The sequence below is a fragment of the Spinacia oleracea genome, chromosome 4 (genome assembly GCF_020520425.1).
Source record: "Spinacia oleracea cultivar Varoflay chromosome 4, BTI_SOV_V1, whole genome shotgun sequence".
Lineage (NCBI taxonomy): Eukaryota > Viridiplantae > Streptophyta > Magnoliopsida > Caryophyllales > Amaranthaceae > Spinacia > Spinacia oleracea.
In genome coordinates, this window is record NC_079490.1 from 181,845,244 (window position 1) to 181,866,309 (window position 21,066).

At 38.6% G+C, this 21,066-nt stretch overlaps 2 protein-coding genes across 3 annotated transcripts; both read left to right on the forward strand.

Moving 5' to 3' along the window:
• The first annotated feature begins 5,895 nt into the window (after positions 1-5,895).
• LOC110790164 (probable ribosome biogenesis protein RLP24) lies at positions 5,896-9,012 on the forward strand. 2 transcript variants are annotated; one of them, XM_021994939.2, is made up of 5 exons: positions 5,896-6,047; positions 6,492-6,600; positions 8,134-8,247; positions 8,352-8,488; positions 8,627-9,012. In XM_021994939.2, exons 2-5 carry the CDS (start codon positions 6,520-6,522, stop codon positions 8,796-8,798), a joined length of 504 nt encoding a protein of 167 aa, XP_021850631.1. In that variant the 5' UTR covers positions 5,896-6,047; positions 6,492-6,519; the 3' UTR covers positions 8,799-9,012. The 2 variants fall into 2 exon arrangements, with proteins under 2 accessions (XP_021850631.1, XP_021850632.1); XM_021994940.2 differs by having other exon boundaries at positions 5,918-6,047; positions 6,495-6,600.
• Positions 9,013-9,225: 213 nt separating this feature from the next.
• LOC110790165 (probable 2-carboxy-D-arabinitol-1-phosphatase) lies at positions 9,226-20,141 on the forward strand. Its single transcript, XM_021994941.2, has 9 exons — positions 9,226-9,714; positions 16,453-16,558; positions 16,650-16,866; positions 16,955-17,073; positions 17,979-18,077; positions 19,063-19,116; positions 19,194-19,292; positions 19,413-19,520; positions 19,636-20,141. Exons 1-9 carry the CDS (start codon positions 9,398-9,400, stop codon positions 20,005-20,007), a joined length of 1,491 nt encoding a protein of 496 aa, XP_021850633.1. The 5' UTR covers positions 9,226-9,397; the 3' UTR covers positions 20,008-20,141.
• The last annotated feature ends 925 nt before the right edge of the window (positions 20,142-21,066 follow it).

Here is a 21,066-nt window from a genome sequence, read left to right on the forward strand (position 1 = left end):
CTTACTGTCAGCTCTGCAGCTCCGCTTCATCCTCCTCGGCATTAATCATCACTCATTGCAAATTGATGAGCTGAGGTCTCCTTGCAAATTACGAGCATTGACAATCTACAATCTTCAATTAGCTTCAATTCGATCCCACCATCGCTACAACCCTCCCAACAACCTTCAATTGCTCCTCGAAACAGAATCAAACTCCCATTTCACCTTCAATTCGATCCCACCATCTTCTCCCTAACTTTATTAGCCTTTATACACTAATTTATTTCCCCCAAAAACGTTATCAATTTCTTAAATCATGTCGGTTACGGTTTGTTTGCACAAGTAGTCATTGACATTCCATCTCTCATCTGTTAATCCTATTCTAACTCTATTTAACACAGTTAGCTTCGCCATGAGTAATGATATGACCCAGAGGTACACCAAGGTATGCTTCCTTTTTTTAATGCCTGTTTAAATTGGTTCCCAGAGCTACAATGGCAGCCAAGGAGAGAGAAAGGGAAGGGTCAGTTTGGTGGGGGAGGAGAGAAAGAGAAGAGACAAAAAATATAATTTCAAATACCAACATCTGTACGTGGATTTCAAATGCCATATATTGGACTTATATTTTTAGGTATTGGATTTGGGTCAACTCCAAATTCAAATTCTTGTATTTCCCAAACAGCCTATTTGGGCCAATTCCATCATTTCAAATGAAATGATGGTTTCCAAACATGTCATAAGGGTATGTATTGAGGCCTATTATGTGTTATGGGCTTTTGAGTTAAATATTGTAATTAGGCTAACGTGGCCTACAAATGCCGTGGGATAATACTAGGTTGTATATAATACGAATGATAAGAAATACAAAGCAAGGAAAAACACTTTAACCTAATTTGTCATGGTATCGGAGCTAGCAGCCTAGCAACCCTACATCTCATTTTTTTCCTCACATTCATACTGCTCATTTCTTCCCAAATTCAAGCTTGCACCAGTGTGTTTGTGCTTGATCAACTATGGAAGATGGTAATTGGTAAAATTGATCCCGCATCACCGTATTTCCTTTCATCCGGAGATCGGCCCGGAAACTTAATTACCCACGTTTTGCTACGGGGTGATAGTAACTATTTGGCTTGGTCGAGGGCGATGACGCTTTCCTTGAAATCATGCCGTAAATTTGTGTTTGTTGATGGTACAATCACTAAACCCACCGAAAAGAAGAAGTTCCTTGATTGGGACACCGTCAATTCCATGATTGTGTCATGGATAATGAAAAGTATGGAACCCAAGGTCGCTGTCGCGATTCCTTATCATGATGATGCCAAGAAATTGTGGGATTTTTTGGCTAAGAAGTACAATATTGCTAATGGCCCGAGGTTGCAACAACTTCGTGCTCAAATCACCGAATGTAAACAATCTAAGGGAATGTCAATGGAGGATTATCATACAACTTTGATGGCCTTATTTGATGATTTCGCTCAATATAAACCGTTGCACTCTTGTAGTTGTGGTGGTTGTTCTTGTGGATTAAATGAGAAACTTGTCACAGATAGGGAAGAGGAGAAATTTCATCAATTCTTGATTGGTGTGGACGATGAGTTATATGCCCCAGTTCGTACTAATCTATTGTCACGTGTTCCTCTTCCTTCTTTGGATGAGGCTTATTCTTCTTTTGTTCAAGAAGAACGCTCTCGCAGGATTGCACGTGGGAAAGCAGAGAAGGAGCAAGTGCAAACTCAGTCTATTTTTGCACTACAAACTGATCGCTCAAAGTCCCGGTTTGAGAGGCCAGATAAGTCCAAACTATATTGCACTCACTGTAAGCAAGGAGGGCATGATGTAACTTCTTGTTTCAAGCTCCACGGCATACCGGAGTGGTACGAGGAGTTGCGTAGTCGGCGTACAAAGGGGGGTGTTGCTACTACTCGCCCTTCCATGCAGGCTACAGGTCTAGGTGGTCGTGGGCGTACACCGGCGCGAGCTAATGCAGTTTTTGGTTCTAGCAGTAATATTGACGTTGTGCCTAGTACCAGTAGTGGTGATGAGTTAGACCTAGACCCTAAGCAAGTCAAGGTGGTTTTGAATATGATTAAGAATCAATCATTGGATCGAATGACCGGTGAGTACTCGGCCCTCTCTTGGATTATTGACACCGGCGCATCCCATCATGTTAAAGGAGATGACTCGTGCTTGAATAATACTCGGCCTATATTAGATTGTCCGGTAGATTTACCAGATGGGACACAAGCCGTGGCAACAATGGAGGGTCAAGTTTTCCTTTCTGGAGGATTAATTCTTGAAAATGTGTTATATGTTCCCACGTTACAATGCAATTTAATATATGTGTCGCAATTAATAGATGACTCTCGTTGTATTGTTCAATTCACTAACTCTTTATGTGCTATACAGGACCAACATTCGGGGAGCCTGATTGGAGCCGGTGAACGAAAGGAAGGACTCTATTATTTTCGGGGGACTCCTAAACTGTGTGTGGTGAACGTCCCTGATTTGTCTACGTTTGAGTTATGGCATCGTCGCTTGGGTCATCCGTCGGATAGAGTTCTCAAGTTAGTTCCTGCTATTAAAAATAGTCCTAGTAGTGATCGAAAGAAATTGAATAAAGCATGTGGCATATGTCCTCAAGCCAAACAACATCGTGATAGTTTTCCTGTTAGTGATAGCAAGGCTAGTAGAATTTTTGAGCTCATACATTGTGATTTATGGGGGAGAAATAGCATTCCTTCTTCTAGTGGTGCACGTTATTTTTTGACATTGGTTGATGATTTTTCTAGAGCTGTTTGGGTGTATTTATTGCATTCAAAAACTGAAGTTTATAAAGCTTTCCGCTCTTTTTTTGCTATGGTTGAGCGTCAATTTGAAACAACGGTCAAATTTGTGCGTAGTGATAATGGTACGGAGTTTAAATGCATGCTAGATTATTTCGATGAAAATGGGATAATTTTTCAAACGTCTTGTGTGGGTACACCCCAACAAAATGGTAGGGTGGAAAGGAAACATCAACATATACTTAATGTTGGACGTGCATTAATGTTTCAGGGAAATTTACCTATCTCTTTTTGGGGTGAGTGTATTTTGGGTGCCGTATATTTGATAAATCGTACTCCTTCGGGCTTGTTGCAAAATAAAACTCCATTTGAGGTCTTGTTTGATAAAGAACCCGATTTGGATCATCTCCGGGTTTTTGGGTCTTTGTGTTTTGCTTATAACCAAAAATCAAAAGGAAATAAATTTGCACCTAGGAGTAGAAAATGTGCTTTTGTGGGCTATCCTAACGGAAAAAAGGGCTGGAAATTATATGATATGGAAACAGGCGATATATTTGTGTCACGGGATGTTAAATTTCACGAGAACGAATTTCCGTTTGAGCTTGAGAAAAATTCCACAGTTAGTAATGATTTAGAAAATTGTGACAATAATATTGGAGTTGGTGGTGAGGTTGACGTTAATTTCATTGAAGATATGGATAATATTTTGGATGTTATACCTCTTGAGCAAGCAGTAGGTGCCGCGGGTGACTTGCGGGATGAGCAAGTCGGCCACAATGTGGCCGTGGAGCAGTCTGCTCATAATGAGCTCAATAATTCACCCTCACAACAGGTACAACCACAAATGTTAGATTCAATGCAAAGCCAACAACTACCACTCATGTCACAGGCCCAACAAGCCCAATCCTCTAGTGGGCAATTTATTTTGGACGCTACCAGTGTACCTTCAACTGATTTGGGTGTTGATCTTTTGATTCCTCTACCGAGTGATGTTCCTCTTGGTTCAGGTAAAGGCCTACGTATAAAGCGTCCTTCCGTACTGCTCAAAGATTTTGTCACACCCACTGTAAAAGCTTCGAGTCCTTCCCCAAGTTCATCGACCTCGACAAGCTCCTCAGGTACTCCTTATAGCACATTTTGTGAATTGTAATACATTTTCTACGCGACATCGTATATTTCTTGCAGCTGTACTTGCAGGCCTTGAGCCTCGTACTTTCAATGAGGCCATGAAGGATGCAGGTTGGAGAGAGGCGATGCAAAAAGAAATAGGAGCTTTAGAAGACAATGAAACTTGGGTCATGGAAGAATTGCCACCCGGAAAGAAAGCTCTTGGATGCAAATGGGTGTACAAAATCAAATATCATGCCAATGGAAAAATTGAGCGCTTGAAAGCTCGATTGGTGATTTTTTGGCAATCATCAGGTCGAAGGTATTGATTACAACGAGACATTTGCTCCAGTAGCCAAGATGGTCACAATTCGGGCCTTTCTTGCAGTCGCGGCGGCTAAGAATTGGGAATTACATCAGATGGATGTCCACAATGCCTTCTTGCATGGAGATTTGGATGAAGAGGTATACATGAAATTGCCACCGGGTTTCAATGTGAATAAGCCCGGGATGGTGTGTCATTTGAAGAAATCTTTGTATGGTTTGAAACAAGCACCGAGATGTTGGTTTGCTAAGTTAGCTGCATCTTTGAAGAATTATGGTTTCCTTCAGTCATATTCAGATTACTCACTCTTCACTCTCAATCAGGGCAAGATTCAACTGAATGTCCTTGTATATGTCGATGACTTGATCATTTCTGGTAATGATTCTTCCGCTATTGCCTCTTTTAAGAAATTTTTGGGTGCATGTTTTCATATGAAAGATTTGGGCATTTTGAAATACTTTCTTGGCATTGAGGTGGCCCGAAGTCCCGAGGGTATTTATTTGTGCCAAAGGAAGTATACACTTGATATTATTTCTGAGGCGGGGTTCTTGGGTTCGAAGCCTGCCGATTTCCCAATCGAACAAAATCATACTCTTGCTCTTGCAAATGGCATTGTTTTAGATGATCCAGAAAGATATAGGCGTCTTCTGGGTCGTCTAATTTATTTGTCGTTTACACGTCCTGATTTGGCATATACTGTTCACATTTTGGCTCAATTTATGCAAGAACTGCGCCAAGAGCATTGGGACGCAGCCATTCGTGTTGTACGTTACTTGAAAGGGTGTCCGGGGCAAGGCATTCTCCTACGAACTGATTGTGATCTTTCCTTGACCGGGTGGTGCGATTCTGATTGGGCCAGTTGTCCTTTAACTCGACGGTCTCTCACAGGTTGGATCGTGTTTCTTGGTTGTTCTCCTGTGTCTTGGAAGACTAAGAAACAACATACTGTTTCCCGCTCTTCCGCCGAAGCTGAGTATCGTGCTATGGCGGCCATTACTTCGGAGTTGAAGTGGCTTAAGGCCTTACTTCGCAGTCTAGGGGTGGACCATCCTCGGGCCATGACATTGTTTTGTGACAGTAAGTCCGCTCTCCACATTGCTCACAATCCCGTATTTCATGAACGTACGAAGCATATTGAGATTGATTGTCATTATGTGCGGGATGCTATTCAGGGGGTATTATTGCTCCTAGTCATGTTTCAACGGATGAACAGCTTGCCGACATTTTCACCAAGGCTTTGGGCAAATGTCAATTTATGTACTTACTTCGCAAGTTGGGCATTTGTGATCTCCATGCTCCAACTTGAGGGGGGGGGGGGGGTATTGAGGCCTATTATGTGTTATGGGCTTTTGAGTTAAATATTGTAATTAAGCTAATGTGGCCTACAAATGCCGTGGGATAATACTAGGTTGTATATAATACGAATGATAAGAAATACAAAGCAAGGAAAAACACTTTAACCTAATTTGTCAGTATGTGATGTACGAGTATTAAGTTTTGAAATAAGAGTTTGGTATATTAAGCATTGAAATAGGGGTATTTTATAAATTATAGAAACCTATGGATTATTTGTTTAATTTCTTCAAAACTTGGGGCATTTCATAAAACCGAAAAAATTAAAGAATAAATCACCCATAATGAGTAATGACTCAGAAAGTCAGAAACAGGCCTAGAAGGGCTAGAAGCCTATTAATATGGTGTACCGTGTACGTGGGCCAATAAAACAATCAAATAATCTTGAGCCCCGAATCGGACAGTATCTAAACCGACCCGACTTAGCTCCATCTCTCTTCATCACTTCCCCTAAAACCCTTCCACCAATTCCCCTGCCCCGTGTGCTCTCAACCTCTCAGGTATCTTTCTCTCTTTTTTGCCTCCTGAAATGATCCTTTGCGCATTTTTATGGGATTAGGCGGTTTGTAGAACTGTAATTTACATACGGAATATTTATTTAGGGTTTTGATTTTAATTAGGGTTCTGAGATGTTTAAAGAGCGTAAAAATGTTTAGGATTATTTAATTTTTTATATGAATTTTGTGGGGTAGTTTTTGGCATGTTTAATTAGATGAGGTGATTGAGTTATTGGAGATTTGGGCTGAAATATATTTGCACTTTTTTGGGGGGTGGCCGGGTGGGAGTGAAGGACTTATTGATTTTTGTAAATTAGGGTTTGAGATGTTAAAGAAGGGTTTTCAAAGATTGAAAATATGTGTAGTAATTTTGTTTGTTATGGTGTTGTTTTGGCTTATTGCAATTTGTGATTTTGTTATGAAGGAATGCTTTTTTGTTGTTTTCAGTAGTTGGGTATTTTGATTGCATATCACAATGAGAATAGAAAAGTGCTGGTTCTGTTCTTCCCAGGTATACCCTGGCCATGGAATCCAGTTTGTTCGTAATGATGCGAAGGTAAATTGCTGAGATTTTGTTCTTTTCTCTTTCTGAAATGCTTGTGAAACAATTGTTCTTTGTGGCACTTGGAAATTTTGTATCTGTATCCTTTCCCCTGGGCTTTTGGCGTGTTCTGTTATGAAGTAAACTTTGGCAATGGATACCTAGGTGGAGAGATAAAATGGATAATGTGGCAGAAAGTTTAGAATTGTATCTTGGTTGGGTTTGCTATTTCTCCTCACACCTGGGATCAAATGCCTGATTTTCTTGTTTCTGCAGAAAATACTTGTTGTCAAAGATTTGACTAATTATGACCATGACCTTGTAGATAAGGAGAACTGTAGTTAATGATTACTCCTTATGTCATCTTGCAGGGGAGTGTTACTTGTTGATATTCACAATCTTTAAGTTGGCAAGTGAACAAAAAGAATTATCATTTATGTATTTGGGAACATTTTATATGTCTCTTGTAGCCTAAGTATCCTGCATTCCTGCCCTTATGTGTTAACTACTTCGGAACTAATTTAATAGTAAGCTGTGCAAGTCATTGTTTCTTGCTTTCTCTTGGATCAAAATTTCGAATTGTGTAAATGAGTTGTAGCAATAAACCAACAACACATATGGTGAAGCGAGTTAATCAGACTTGCAAGAGCCTCAAGTCCTCAACATTTCTTCTTGACAGTTGACAGTAGCCACATACTATCTGATATCTGTCATTCATTTGACATTGTGTTACTTGTGTAGTCCTATCAAGATATTGTACTCTTCTGGGATCTCTAAGTACTTTACCTACTAAGCTAATGTGCAAAATATGCATACGAAGTTTGACTTTTGAACAGTGTATTACCACTTTTGTGCCATCACTGGTGTCACCTAGTCTTGGTACGTTTTGTTACGTGGAACAGGAACACAATTCACTATGTAGTTTTGTTAAACTAACTAAAGTGTACAATTTTACCGTGTATCACGTACACTTTGCATGGGGGGTTATTAGTTAATTAGGTAACACACGATGTTCACCCTGTAGCCTGGTTATATCAATCCTAAGTGAATTAAGTGATACTGTTGAATGCATTTTATTCTGTATATTTGTGCAGTGGACTCATTTGCCTTTACTATGACTCTTCTGGCTAATGATCCGTTTGGTAGCCGGTAATAAATGGTGGGAATGAGAATAAATCTAAGTCTTATTTGACAAGATAAATAACATCATAATGTCCATGGTAATGAAACTTATCTCAAACATGGTGTTTTTCTTTATAAATTTGCATTCCCACCCAATACCACTCCTCAAATGGTAATGGATGGTAATGGAAATTTATGAATAAAAAGAGATAATTTTGAGTTTTGAGTGAACTAGCATTACTATGGGAATGAATGTTGATTTTCCTTACAAATTACATACAAATTCATTTCCATTGACACCATTTATGGTCGGCTACCAAACGAATCGTAAATTCCTTAAGTGCATCAAGTATCCCCCTTCTTTTTGGTCATTTGGGATATGGGTTTACTGTATTACTCCGTATTTTGAAATTGTTTCCTTGGCAGATTTTTAGATTTTGTAGATCCAAATGTCACAAGAACTTTAAAATGAAGAGGAATCCTCGCAAGGTTCAGTGGACCAAATCTTATCGAAAACTGCATGGAAAGGATATGACACAGGTACAGAAATTGATGCAATATGTGATGACAAAATATTACATTCCAATCTATTGTTTAATTAAATGATGTTTCTGCAACCTGCCTTTGTTTATTTGGGTTCCTAGGACTCTACTTTTGAGTTTGAGAGGAAGCGAAATAGGCCGGAAAGATATGACAGGACTCTTGCTGAGAAGACATTGAGTGCAATTAAGACTATTGACAAGGTCCGAACTTCGAGATCTGAGAGTCATATCAAGAACAGGTCAGTTCTCACCTCCTACTAACTTACTAAGTATATATCAGTAGCTGCTCGAGCAGACTAGTTTGAAACATAGAATTTGTTGCATGCTTTTGTATAAAATATACTAAATCTTATATTTTTGTGTGAATAATTTTGCAGGATGAAGGGGAATACACGCAGAGAGCACGACAAAGCACGGAAAGAACTGGAACAGAGCATCCACTTGGTCAAGGATCCCCTTTCTCTCAAAGAAGATCCTGCACTCGTTTTACCAAAGCTCAAAGTCAAGACTTCACAGCCACAAGAAGAAAATCTCGCGATGGAAGAGTAATTTGTCCAATATGGCTGAATATATTCACTTACATTTTTGTAGTAGCCTTTTGACAGAACCTGTTATGCTTTAAGCACTGTGGATTTGTTAATCTGAAGTTTTTGTTGACACACTGGCCATTCTAGCAGTTGTTTTCTTTTTGTTTTGTTTATACGGAATATTTATTACTGTTGTATTAATTTTTGTTGATTAAATTAAATGAACTTTACTCCAATACCTGTCTACTCTAGAATCTAGATTCAATAGTTCTTCCATGATGTCTTTGATATAGGCTACCTGTTTTTGTTGCTGGTTTCTGTCTTCATTTTTTGATGTGTTGTTGGCCTTTTGAACTCCAAATAAAAAATATGGCTTGGAAAATTATCAAAAAATGAAAATTAACTGTGTCACCGTGATACCGAATGGCTGCCTGGAACGAATCAAAAAAATTTGGATAACGTCGAGGAATAACGGTAACCATACAATATTCAGAAAAGAAAAAAGATACAACCCCAAAATTCACTTCTAAATATTAAAGATCCCCAATTTAGCGCGAAAATTGATCAAAGCGACCCTAATCTGCTAATTGGACTAAAATAATTATCGCTCCACTCAATCAAATGCTCGCCATATCATCTTCTTCACTAGTATTCATCACAAAACCCTCAAAATGTACAATTTCTTCAGCATTAAACCCTATATTCCCCAAAATCCGATCGTCTTCTGTTGCAAGGGAGGCAGTGGTGGAAGTGGATTTCCCGGCGATAAAGGCGGCGAAGAGGGTGGTGCTAGTCAGGCATGGGCAGAGCACGTGGAATGCAGAGGGAAGAATTCAAGGCAGCTCCAATTTCTCTGTTCTTACTACTAAGGGCGAGGCTCAGGCTGAAACTTCTCGCCAGATGCTTCTCGATGATTCCTTCGACGTCTGCTTCACTAGGTTCTATTCTTCATTTTGATTGTTTTTAATGTGATGCTTTTTTTTAATTCTAATTTTCGTAAAAAGCTGTTGATTAGCTGATTTTTTTGGGTATAATGTTTGATCTGAATGGGCAATGTTTGGTTAAAAAGCAATGTAATGGGATGAAATTTGGTTTTGTTGGTTTTATGATTGAATCATATTGTTCAGGTAATCTTTGATTAAAGATTGTGTGGTCGAGTTCACCTGTACTAGCAAGTAGCAACCAGTATTAAAATCGCTGTTCGGATTGTAGAATAGTACAGTTCTACGATCCGGATATGGCTAAATGACTTTAACAGCCATTATTAGGTAATCCCATCATCTGGTAATTGTCACATTTTCGCAATCTCTGGAAGTTATGAGATGATTTTTGCAGAAGACCTTTTTATATTTTATAAAGTTTATACTCTTCTCATATCTTTATTGAAGTATTGTCTTGGGATTTCCACTTCTGGACCATCGCATTTCTGTTTAGCACGAGTAGTTTAAAGAAGTACTAGGAATTATAATGTAGATATGATTCCGGTGTTTGTATTAGGTAAATTTTCCAAATGTTATTAGGTTTAGGAGTTTATGTGGTGTTAGGGTTGTGTAAATTGTAGTAATGTAGTATGTATATATGTTTTATCAATATACGAAAAGGCTAAGCCGTTTATTCCTAATCTCGTGTCTCTTTAACATGGTATCACAACCTCTCTAATTTAGAGAAAAATGGATCCTTGTCTTTCTTCCAAAACACAACCCCAATCTGAATTTTTTTCCCGTGAGAAACGTGCTGCTGGTGCTGGTGTGGTGCGTGTGTTGCATACTACGTTGCTGCTGTGTAGCACCGGGCCTGCTCAAGGGGTTCTGTTGGTTTCCGCTGCTGTGTTATTTGACCATACTTTCGGTGCGTTGGGCTAGTTTCTTGCTCGATTGTTTGAAAGCGGTTGTGAAGTGTGGTCGTTGGTTTAATTTGTTTTTGGTGTGTCTGGTTTGTGCTTGCTGCTGAGGTGTGTTCCTGCCTTGTTTCGTTGTTGTCACTATTCTGTTGGTATGACTAAGGACGACCCAAAGGAGACTGTCCCTCGCTACGAGCCATTCACCGAGTACTACCTTCACCCGAGTGAAGGTACATGTACCATTGTTTGGGGAAATGATAAATCCAAGGAATAATTTCACTTCTTCCAAGGAAATCACCTTTAAAAAAATGTGGATTTCCTTGGAAGAAGTTAAAATTTCCTTGGATTTATCACTTCCCCATTGCTTGTCCTATTTTGTTAAGAGCAGATAAATATGAGGAATGGTCTAGGTCTATGCATAATAATCTGCATGAAAAAACCAAGCTAGGATTTGTAGATGGTACGATTGTTGTTCCAGGTGTTAAATCCCTTGACTTTATTTATTGGGGTATTGTTAATTCAATGTTGGTTGCTTGGATTTATAATACTCTAGATGCATCTATTAGATCAAACTTGATTCTTCCTCTTCTTGCTAAAACTTGTTGGGATGAATTAAAGGATACACATTCCATTGGTAATGGTCTCCATATTCTTGAATTGAAGCATGCTATCACTGATTGTAAACAACGAGGTAGGTTAGTGACAACCTATTTTGGGGAGTTGAATAAATTGCAAAACGAGCTGTCTAGTTATTGCAAATTACCTGTGTGTATAGGGATGTCAACGAGCCGAGCCGAGCCGAGTATTTGGCTGTTCGAGTTAGGCTTGATAAGAAACTTCCGAATTCAAGCTCGAGCCGAGCTTAAACGAGCTTTCATTTTTCCTAATCGAGCTTGGCTCATTTAAGTTTTTCGTTGTTCGAGCTTAGCTCACGAGTAGCTTGTTTAAGTTCAAGCTCGAGTCGAGCCGAGCTATTAGCAGACGAGCCTTAATAAACGAGCTTTTAACAAACGAGCCTTAATAAACAAACAAGATCGAATTTAAACGATCATATTAATAAGAGAAATATTATTTTCAAAAATTATAAAACATAAAAACATAAACTTAAGGGTTCTGACCTTTAAGAATATTAATATATCCTTGATTGAAGAAATAAGAATAGTAAACATATACGGTTTTGGTAGTTTTGGTAGTATACTAGTATTTAGTTAATTTCTTACCCTTAATTTTAGCATAATTATATGAATAATATCATGATATATTATTTGTTAATATTTTATTATATTTACTATAGAAACATTTTTTTAGAAATTTAATATAAAAGAGCTTTTAAACGAGCTTATAAACGAACACGAACGAACTTGGAAAAGAACATGAACGAGTTGTTCGCGAGCTTAAACGAGCCGAATAGTAGGTTGTTCGAGCCAGTATCATTTATTAAACGAGTTTAATTTTTTTGTTCAAGCTCGTTTATTTACTAATGAACGAGCTTTGACCGAGCTTGTTCATGAGCTGTTCGCGAGTGTATCGACTCATTGACATCCCTATGTGTGTACTTGTTTTGCTGCTGCTGAATATGCTAAAATCATGATACTGCAATGTTGCATCAATTTTGTCTTGGACTCGAATCGAAGAAATTCGGGAGTGTAGTTCGACTCTTTTAGTGATGGATCCCCTCCCATCGTTGAATGTTGTCTATGCTAAAGTTATTTCAGATGAGCGAAAACAAACTGTTTCAGAGGCAAATGAGGCTTCTTTATCTAATGTAGTTGGCTTTGATGCTGATGGTATGGCTTCTGGTAGGGGTGACAAGGCTGGTTATGAGCCTAAAGTGTGTTCTCATTGTGGTGGTAAAGGTCACTTGATGGAACGTTGCTATGAGTTGATTGGGTTTACGGATAGGCGTGGTCGTGGCCGTGGTCGTGGTCGGTGTGGCCGCGGTGGTGGCTGTGGGTCCGACGGCCGCGAATTTGCTGGTGCTGTAGGAGGCAGCCGTGGGTCTAGTGGTGGCGCTGTCTATGATTTTGATCGCTCTGGTGCTCCTACATTGTCGATGCGCAATGGGCACAACTAATGGAAACCATCAAAGGCTCGAAACAGGCTCATCCTACGTTTAACTCCGATCAATGGATTATTGATACTGGAGCATCTAATCACATGTCTGGTAATATCAATTTATTTACTAGTTTGTGTGATATTTCTTCATCGCTTGTTGGTTTACCGAACGGAAAAAGTACTACAGCTACGAAGGAACGACGAGTTGTTCTAAGTGATGGTTTAATTTTAGAACATGTTCTTTATGTTCCTACCCTTACTTGTAATCTGCTTTCTGTCTCTCAATTGTTAGAAACTTGGAAATATATTATTATTTTCACTAACAAGCTATGTACCATTCAGGCCACACTTTAAGGGGGTCTATATTTTTCATCCTGTTCGTGGGAAGACGATGTTGAGTGCATTAAGGGGCAAGATTTGTTGGTCGACAACGTTACAATACGGACTGATTCGCTGGGGTGTCGACGCCTGGATCGTCAGCATTGGGGGTCTGATCTACCCGCTGGGTCTTCGGGAGTTGCTGCGACGACAGAGGCTAGCAAGAAAGTAAAGGCTGCTGTGCAGGTTTACACATGCAAGCAGCAACATGGTGCGCGCAGGCAGGCAGGCAAAGGTGAGTCTGCTAATGCTAGCGTTGCTGATGTTGGCAGCATGCCTTTGAGTGATGCAGGCAGAGTGCCTATTAGAACAACCTACTACCGAGCAACCTACTTCTCCATTGCGCCGGTTCGTATTGGTGCATACGATAGTGATGCATCTACGCCTCTAGTGTCAAGGGGGAGTACGGGTAATGTTGAGTATAGAAGCATCGCTAGGTCGTGGTCATTGTACGAAAATTCCATCAACTAAGCTTCTTGGTTATGTCACTAATACTGCCATTGTCGAAAATATTGACCCTTCTACATCAACTGTTCCTCCCCCATCACGTTCCTCAGGTACACCTTTTCCTATAGCTTGTTATGCTGATTTTGATAAATTTTCTGAAAAACGTAAATGTTTTCTAACAACTATTACAAAGGGGAAGGAACCAGTGAACCACCCTCCTTTAAGGAGTCAATGAAATATCCAGGTTGGCGTAAGACAATGCAAGAGGAGATTGATGCTCTTGAGCGTATTGGTACATGGACAGTAGAAGACCTTCTTCCTGGTAAGAAAGCTATTGGTAGTGGTGAGTGTATAAAATAAAATACACTGACAAGTCGAAAGTGGAACGTCTTAAAGGATGTTTGGTGGTATTTGGTAATCGGCAAGTTGAGGGTACTGATTACATGAAACTTTTGCCCCAGTAGCAAAAATGGGCACAATTCGCTTGTTTCTTGCCGTTGTCGTATCTCTGAATTGGAAACTACATCAAATGGATGTTCAAAAATGCCTTCTTACACGGTGATTTGGAAGAAGAAGTATATATGCGATTTCCACCAGAGTCATCCAGTTCCTGGGAAGGTCTGCAGGTTGCACAAGTCTTTATATGGCTTAAAACAGGCTCCTAGACAATGCATCTATGCAGATTATTCGCTGTTCAGTTATATTCAGGGGAGTATCTCCTACCATGTTCTAGTTTATGTTTACGATTTAATCATTGCAGGCAGTTCTCAATTTCTCATGATGCCATAGTACGTTTCAAAGGAAATTTGGGCACCTGCTTTTACACGAAAGATCTAGGTACTCTGAAATATTTCTTAAGCATTGAGGTTGCTCGTGGGCCTGAAGATATATTTCTATTTCAACGAAAGTACTCCCTGGAATGTTAGGTTGTAAGCCTATTGACACCTCAAGGGAACAGCATCTCCGACTTGCGTAGTTGCGTATGCTTCTGGTGACCCTTATGCTCATCCAGATCAATATCGTCGGTTAGTAGGACGACTTGTTTATTTGTCTGCTACTCGTCCTGGGTTAAGTTATTCGGTGCATACTCCAACATTGGGATGCTGCATTACGTGTGTTGCGTTATCTGAGGTAGTCCGGGGCAGGGTATTCTGCTACGTCCTATGGCGGATATGTGCTTTACAGCTTTTTGCGACAGCGATTGGGCTGCTTGTCCCCTGACTAGACGGTCATTGTCTGGTTATTTGGTGTTTTTAGGGAGGTCTACGGTTTTTTGGAAGACAAAGAAGCAACTTACTGTGTCCCGTTCATTTGCTGAAGCTGAGTATCGTTCCATGGCCGTTGCCACTTGTGAGTTGAAATGATTGAAGTCGTTGTTGTTCTCCCTTGGTGTTTTGCATTCCAAGCCTATGCGGTTGTTTTGTGATAGTCAATTCGCCCTCCACATTGCTAAGAATCCCATATTTCAGGATCGTACTAAGCATATCGATGTGGATTGTCATTTTATTCGTGACGAGTTATTGAAGGGCAACCTTTCTACATCATATGTTCCTACTGGTCATCAATTAGCGGACATTTTGACTAAGGTGCTTGGCAGACAACAATTTGGTTTTCTCTTACGCAAGTTGCGCATTCGTGATTTACATGCTCCAACTTGAGGGGGAGTATTAATAATTATAATGTAGATATGATTCCGGTGTTTGTATTATGTAAAGTTTCCTAATGTTATTAGGATTAGGAATTTATGTGGTGTTAGGGTTGTGTACATTGTAGTATATATATGTTATATCAATATACGAAAAGGCTAAGCCGTCTACTCCTAATCTCGTGTCTCTTTAACAAGAAGAATAGAAGATGCCAACTTTTTCCAGATATTCCAGATATTCCAGAATAGTATACAAGACTATTATTCCAGGCAGACGGAGTACTTTGAAGAAAATTGTTTTAATTCTTTATCTCTTAGAGCAAATTCAAATAACTTCAATGAATTGCTGAGCCAACAGCAGAATGTTGGTGAACAATAATTAGTGGAAGTTTGGTGCAAGTGCAATTGTTTCATTGTGGTTTTTCAGTAGATTGAAGTTGAAACATTTTCGAACCTTGTGGTTTATCTAGTTGGTCAAAGGTTTTTTTGATATTTGATGTGAGATTAAGTACATGTTGTTTAGGTAGTCTTTCTTAATTATCTGATGCATTGGATTTTGTATTTTGTGATCTGGGGTTTGATCATTTTGTTCTTGGTATTCTTTAAACCAAAGATTAGGTGGTTGGTCTCATTCGTACAAGTCATGATCGGTTGGATTGTTGATTTTGCCGATGAAAGGACTTAGGAGCTTTGTTTCCTGTTTCCTGTCTTGTCCGCTATACAAGGTGGCATGTCTGTGGAATATTTGGTAGATTTTCAAGTGATGTGGGTCTTGGAGGGATATTACTCATAGAAGTGGAAGCTCTGAGTGAGGATGGAAGTAGGAAATTTTATGATAGAACATGAAAGACAAAGTCACCCCTATTTGGAGTTTTGGACAAGGATTGTGTACATATTGTGGTATAAGGATCAAATCTGAACTTCACATTAGTTTCACATATTCCTGCTCTGACATGAAGGGTTTGAATCCAAATAAATGTGCAACGCAGGTAATTTGGACTGGAATGAACAGTTTAAGTACTATGGGTTGTAAACTTGTAATAAGCATAGTTTTCTTTCAGGTGATGTTTTGGTTGAATCTTAGGCCAGAGCTTTAGATAGTGCCACTAGGATAGTAAATGATGAGATATTGCCAGTGATAAAGTTAAACTTTTGAGGATTTGAGCCACGAGGCTTGAGGTGTAGTACTCAGAAGCAAAATGGATTTTGTTGAATGATATTGTCCCAGTTCCTGAACAGCCTCAGTTTCTCTTGCCATGTTTGTGCTCTCAGTTTGAAGTTTTCTCTTGACTGCTACTTATTTTGTTGCAGTCCCCTGAATAGATCAAAACGAACAGCTGAAATTATTTGGGGTAACCGTAAGGAGCAAATGATCCCAGATACCGACCTGAGGGAAATAGACCTGTATTCTTTTCAAGTTGAGTTTATTTGCCAACTTAAGGAGATGAAGCTTTCAACAAAACTAGGGCTGACATTGTCCAGTTATTGATACATCTGCTTGTCTGTAGGGGCTCTTAAAACATGAGGGAAAGGAGAAATTTGGTAATGCATTTCGTCAATGGCAGCTAGATGCTCCAAACTTCGTCATAGATGGCCATTATCCTGTCAGGGAGTTGTGGACACGTGCCAGAAGCTGTTGGGATAAGATTTTAACCCATCAAAGCAAATCTGTACTTGTTGTTGCTCACAATGCTGTGAATCAAGCTCTTGTTGCTACAGCTATTGGTAAATTGTTGTTTTCCTGTTTGATGTTTCTGGTGTATACATATGTATGTTGTTCTAATTACTTTTCCTGTCTTTTCCTCTCAATTAGGCTTGGGAACTGAGTATTTTAGAGTTTTACTTCAAAGCAACTGTGGTGTGAGTGTATTAGATTTCATTCCCCGAGCAGAGGATACGTCTCCATACATCTGCCTTAATCGTTTAAATCAGGTACATATGCCCTATATTTTACAATAGTAGTGCTCTTTATTATTTTGTAGTGCAGTAAACTAGTACAGTAATTTATCTTTGTATTGGATATATTGTCTAAAATTTTCTTTAGTTTTACTCTCATTAATAGATGATTTTGCTTATAATTTTGGTTGTTGGACAATAATGAGGAAGTATCTGGTAAACTTGCATTTGAAATTGTTAGTTTTCTAATGCCTCTCTTTCTCTGTCCCCCAATATCCTTTAAACGCTTAGGGATTTGTGATTGACATTCAAGCTCAAAAGAACCAATGCCGAGGACAGCCAATAAATCACCTGTCATTAGGTCTTGTAGTACTGTGATAGTGTTAATTTGAAGTAAGGGTGCATTCTTTTTATAATGAAGTAAATTGAACTAAACTTTTCTAACTGGAATGCAAGAACTCCAAGTACTGGACTAAATTGAACCAAAGTAAACTGAACTTTTCTGAACTGGAGCTTTCCCCCCTAAACTCAATTGAATTGAACTGAACTATTTGTTTTGGATTGAACTAAACTGAAATTTTTATAAGTAAGCTGACAAGTACATGCCAGAGCTCCCTAGCTTAGCTGTGCTGGAGAAACATGGGAGCACATGGTGAAAGTTTGGTAGCCAACATGTGTTAACTAGATTTTGTTTTGATCAACGAGCTTCATTAGTTCATGGCTTCATGCATCTCCTATCTTCTCTGTACTGTCTGAAACTGGTGTACGTTATTATTTGTATGTGGTATTCTAGAATTTTACAATCTAGTCTGCGCTATAAGTGAAGTACCACAGTGTGATCATTGTTCAATTATCATTTCCTTTGTAAGGATGACTGTTCATTATTGATGATTCTCAAGTGGATAATTATTAATTTATAAAATGTATTGGCTGTGGTGCAGACTCCTAATTCACCTATTGCTGGTGGAAGTTCTGCAGGTCGGAAAACCAGTAAGCGCATCATCCTTGCTTGTCATGGATCATTGATGAACAATGTGGAGGTGTGCAAGTAACTAATTACATAAATTTGCATCTGTTGCTCTTCATGATTCATCCGAATTACATCAATATCTAGGGGGAAGGGCACTTTAGGTAGCAGATATAGTTAATTTGTTTGTAGCTTGAAGAATATGATAGGTAGTCTGTTAGAGGAAAAGCACTATATATAGAGCATATGAGAGAGAATTATGCTGAATATTGATGAGGTAATTGGTTTAGCTGTTTTAGGGAGTTAATTGGTAGAGAATCAAGCCTCTCAAACGCTTGAATAACATTTACATTTTCCGTAGTTGAGCTTATTAATAATGTCATCTTCTTCTTCCTTATAATCTTCCATTAATGGTGTCTAAGCTATATTAATTCACCGCACCCACATAGTTGAAGCTATCTTGTGGACAGTGCAGGATGCTGTTGTGATTTAAGTAATGCTTGTAAATATGAATTTTCAGATAACACACATAGAAAAGGGTTCAACTTAGTGCTCAGTCTGCTCACAATATATTCTCCCAGCAGTATATTTGTGATCATTGTTGCATGATTGAGTGTAGGGCCAGATTATGTCAGTAGGTTAGCTATCCTGGCAATTAAGAAATTACCTCGAATTGGGTGGACTGATTCACATATACATATATTTTCTTGAAGTGGCGCGAAAGGTGTTTGAAATCTTAAAATCATAAATTTGTGTTCAGTTTTTCAACCTAAAATTCATCGTTTGGAACATGAAGTACTGAATAATTGAGGTAAATCTATTGATAATTTTGCCCCCTCGTATAAGATATTCTGATGGAAATAATTACTTATTTCTGTGTGTTGCTTGACATGTTGCTGAAATTGAACTCTTTATATTGTGTTCCTGTTGCACCCGAGAAATTGGAAAGACGTTTATGGAAGTTGAAGCTATAAGTTAAAGATCTCTAGTCTCTTACAACTCTTTGCAGGTCTTTTCTGAACATTTAGATCTGAACTTGAGGTTAATGTATTCAACAGGCTAACTTCTCGCTTCTTGGGAATCAGCCTTTGAGCATGCTTGGCAGCATTCAGGTGACTCGAGTTGTCATTATCTTGTGTTAGGTTCTTGCTGATGCGTGTTGTATAATCTCATTTTGGAATGATAACAGTCACAGAAAACTGCAGAGCTACTTCTTGATTTGAAAGTGAATACTGTAGTTAGCAGCCCTGGAAAGGCCTCAACGGAGACAGCACAGATCATATCTAAGGTAAGCTGATTGAATATTTTGGGACCATTTTCCTTTATACCTTATTTACATATAGCAGTTCTTAGGCTGCATTTAATAGTTGCAAACTTGCAACTGCTGTCTTCTGATACATTATATTAGGTTCAAGAAACCGCAGAGAGCTTAGGGGCTGATAGTGTACCACGATATGTGGATGTTAAAGAGATGAAGGACCTTGATGTTGAAACCATGCTTGGGAAGTTAAAACAAGTAAGCAGCTAAAAAGGAAAATATATAAAATAAAAATGTGTAGCGATGCAACAGATCTATGGGCATGAAATGCTACAGCTTTTTAATATCCTCTCTCCATCCCCCTTATGTACAGGAAGCAACTGTGGATTCGATTCTGCAGCCAAAATTGTTGGATGGGCTTGGAAACAGAATGGTTAGTCCTGTATGGGATCAGACAGGAAAAGTGTGGCGAACTTTATTAGATGAATTATCTGATCCTTCAGAAACTGTTGTTGTTGTTGGACATCCGATTCTACACATAGCACTGATGACACATTGCCTGAATTTATCGAAAGAGTGGATAAGGTCATTCCATCTTGATGAAGGTAGTATTAGCATCATTGAATTCCCCGATGGACCAAGTGGAAAGGGCATTATTCGATGCATTAATTATACTGCGCATTTGGGAAGATCAAGATGGTCAATTCCCATTACTAAGCCAACAATGGATGAGAAAGATATCTAGTACAAGTAGTTCTATAGTTTTGATTTTTGACTGTTGGAAAGAACTGAATATATATTCCATTTCCACCAATGTCATGTAAGACTGTGTCATTGAATATAAAAACTGATTTTGATAAAGAGTCTGTTGATGTGTTATCTTATCTTCCATTTGACAGCTTTTCTACTTCCTAGTAGTATTATTTTCTTTCATTTTTAGTGCTCGAGTTGCTTACCCGTGTTGCCATTACTATAGTGTGATATCTGGTGTGGAATATCTTATAAATACTGATCATACTCACACAAGGAAGAAGAAAGAATGCATCTTATTTAAACACAGCTCCTGCATTTAAGAAATACTACTAATTCTTATGCTCAATGTTAATTAATTAGTTTTAACAAATCCATTAAAACTTGCGACATAAATGATAATCAATTCATAAATGCGTAGTTTTCTGATAAATGACATCCCAATTCCCCATCAATGTTACATACACCTGGCTGTAAAGTGTAAACATTAATCTGATAATCATCATAGAACACCAGATGGACCTTTGATCCAAATTCCCGACAGGGATAAAACGGAAGTGGTTTCGTGTTAAGGGTTAACGACTAAAAAAATCGCGAAATAACACTAAATCATTGCCGATTGCCTCTAAAGAACAGTTTTAGAGGGAAATTTGGATACACCAGCAAACAGATTACATCAATTAAAATGCAAAGCAATAATATGAATACTAGAATATTTCAAAAGAAATGCATATTCTTATAATAACTATTCTGTTTGACCTAATCAGTACAGATTTGACTCCACAAACTAAGTGGCAGTCCCAAAAAAACAGAATTAACTGTTATATCAGCCCTGATTTTCTGTTAGTACTGATTGTAATAACATACAACTAAACATAAAACATAGTCAAATATTCACCAAGCCCCACATTATTTGATTTAATCAAAAGGGGAAAAAATGGCATTATTACTTTATTAGTACTAATCATAAACCCTAATATATTCAACTAAATGTTACCCAAAACTCAGAAATTATCATTTCTTTCTTCAGAAAAACGGCGCTCTTTTCGGAACC

Bases quoted from the DNA above. Each gene is read 5' to 3' on its own strand.
- LOC110790164 (XM_021994939.2), top strand. From the start codon at position 6,520: ATGAGAATAGAAAAGTGCTGGTTCTGTTCTTCCCAGGTATACCCTGGC. The intron at 6,601-8,133 runs GTAAATTGCTGA...TTTCCTTGGCAG, and splicing joins TTGTTCGTAATGATGCGAAG to ATTTTTAGATTTTGTAGATC. The intron at 8,248-8,351 runs GTACAGAAATTG...TTGGGTTCCTAG, and splicing joins ATGGAAAGGATATGACACAG to GACTCTACTTTTGAGTTTGA.
- LOC110790165 (XM_021994941.2), top strand. From the start codon at position 9,398: ATGCTCGCCATATCATCTTCTTCACTAGTATTCATCACAAAACCCTCA. The intron at 9,715-16,452 runs GTTCTATTCTTC...ATTTTGTTGCAG, and splicing joins TTCGACGTCTGCTTCACTAG to TCCCCTGAATAGATCAAAAC. The intron at 19,293-19,412 runs GTAAGCTGATTG...ACATTATATTAG, and splicing joins CAGCACAGATCATATCTAAG to GTTCAAGAAACCGCAGAGAG.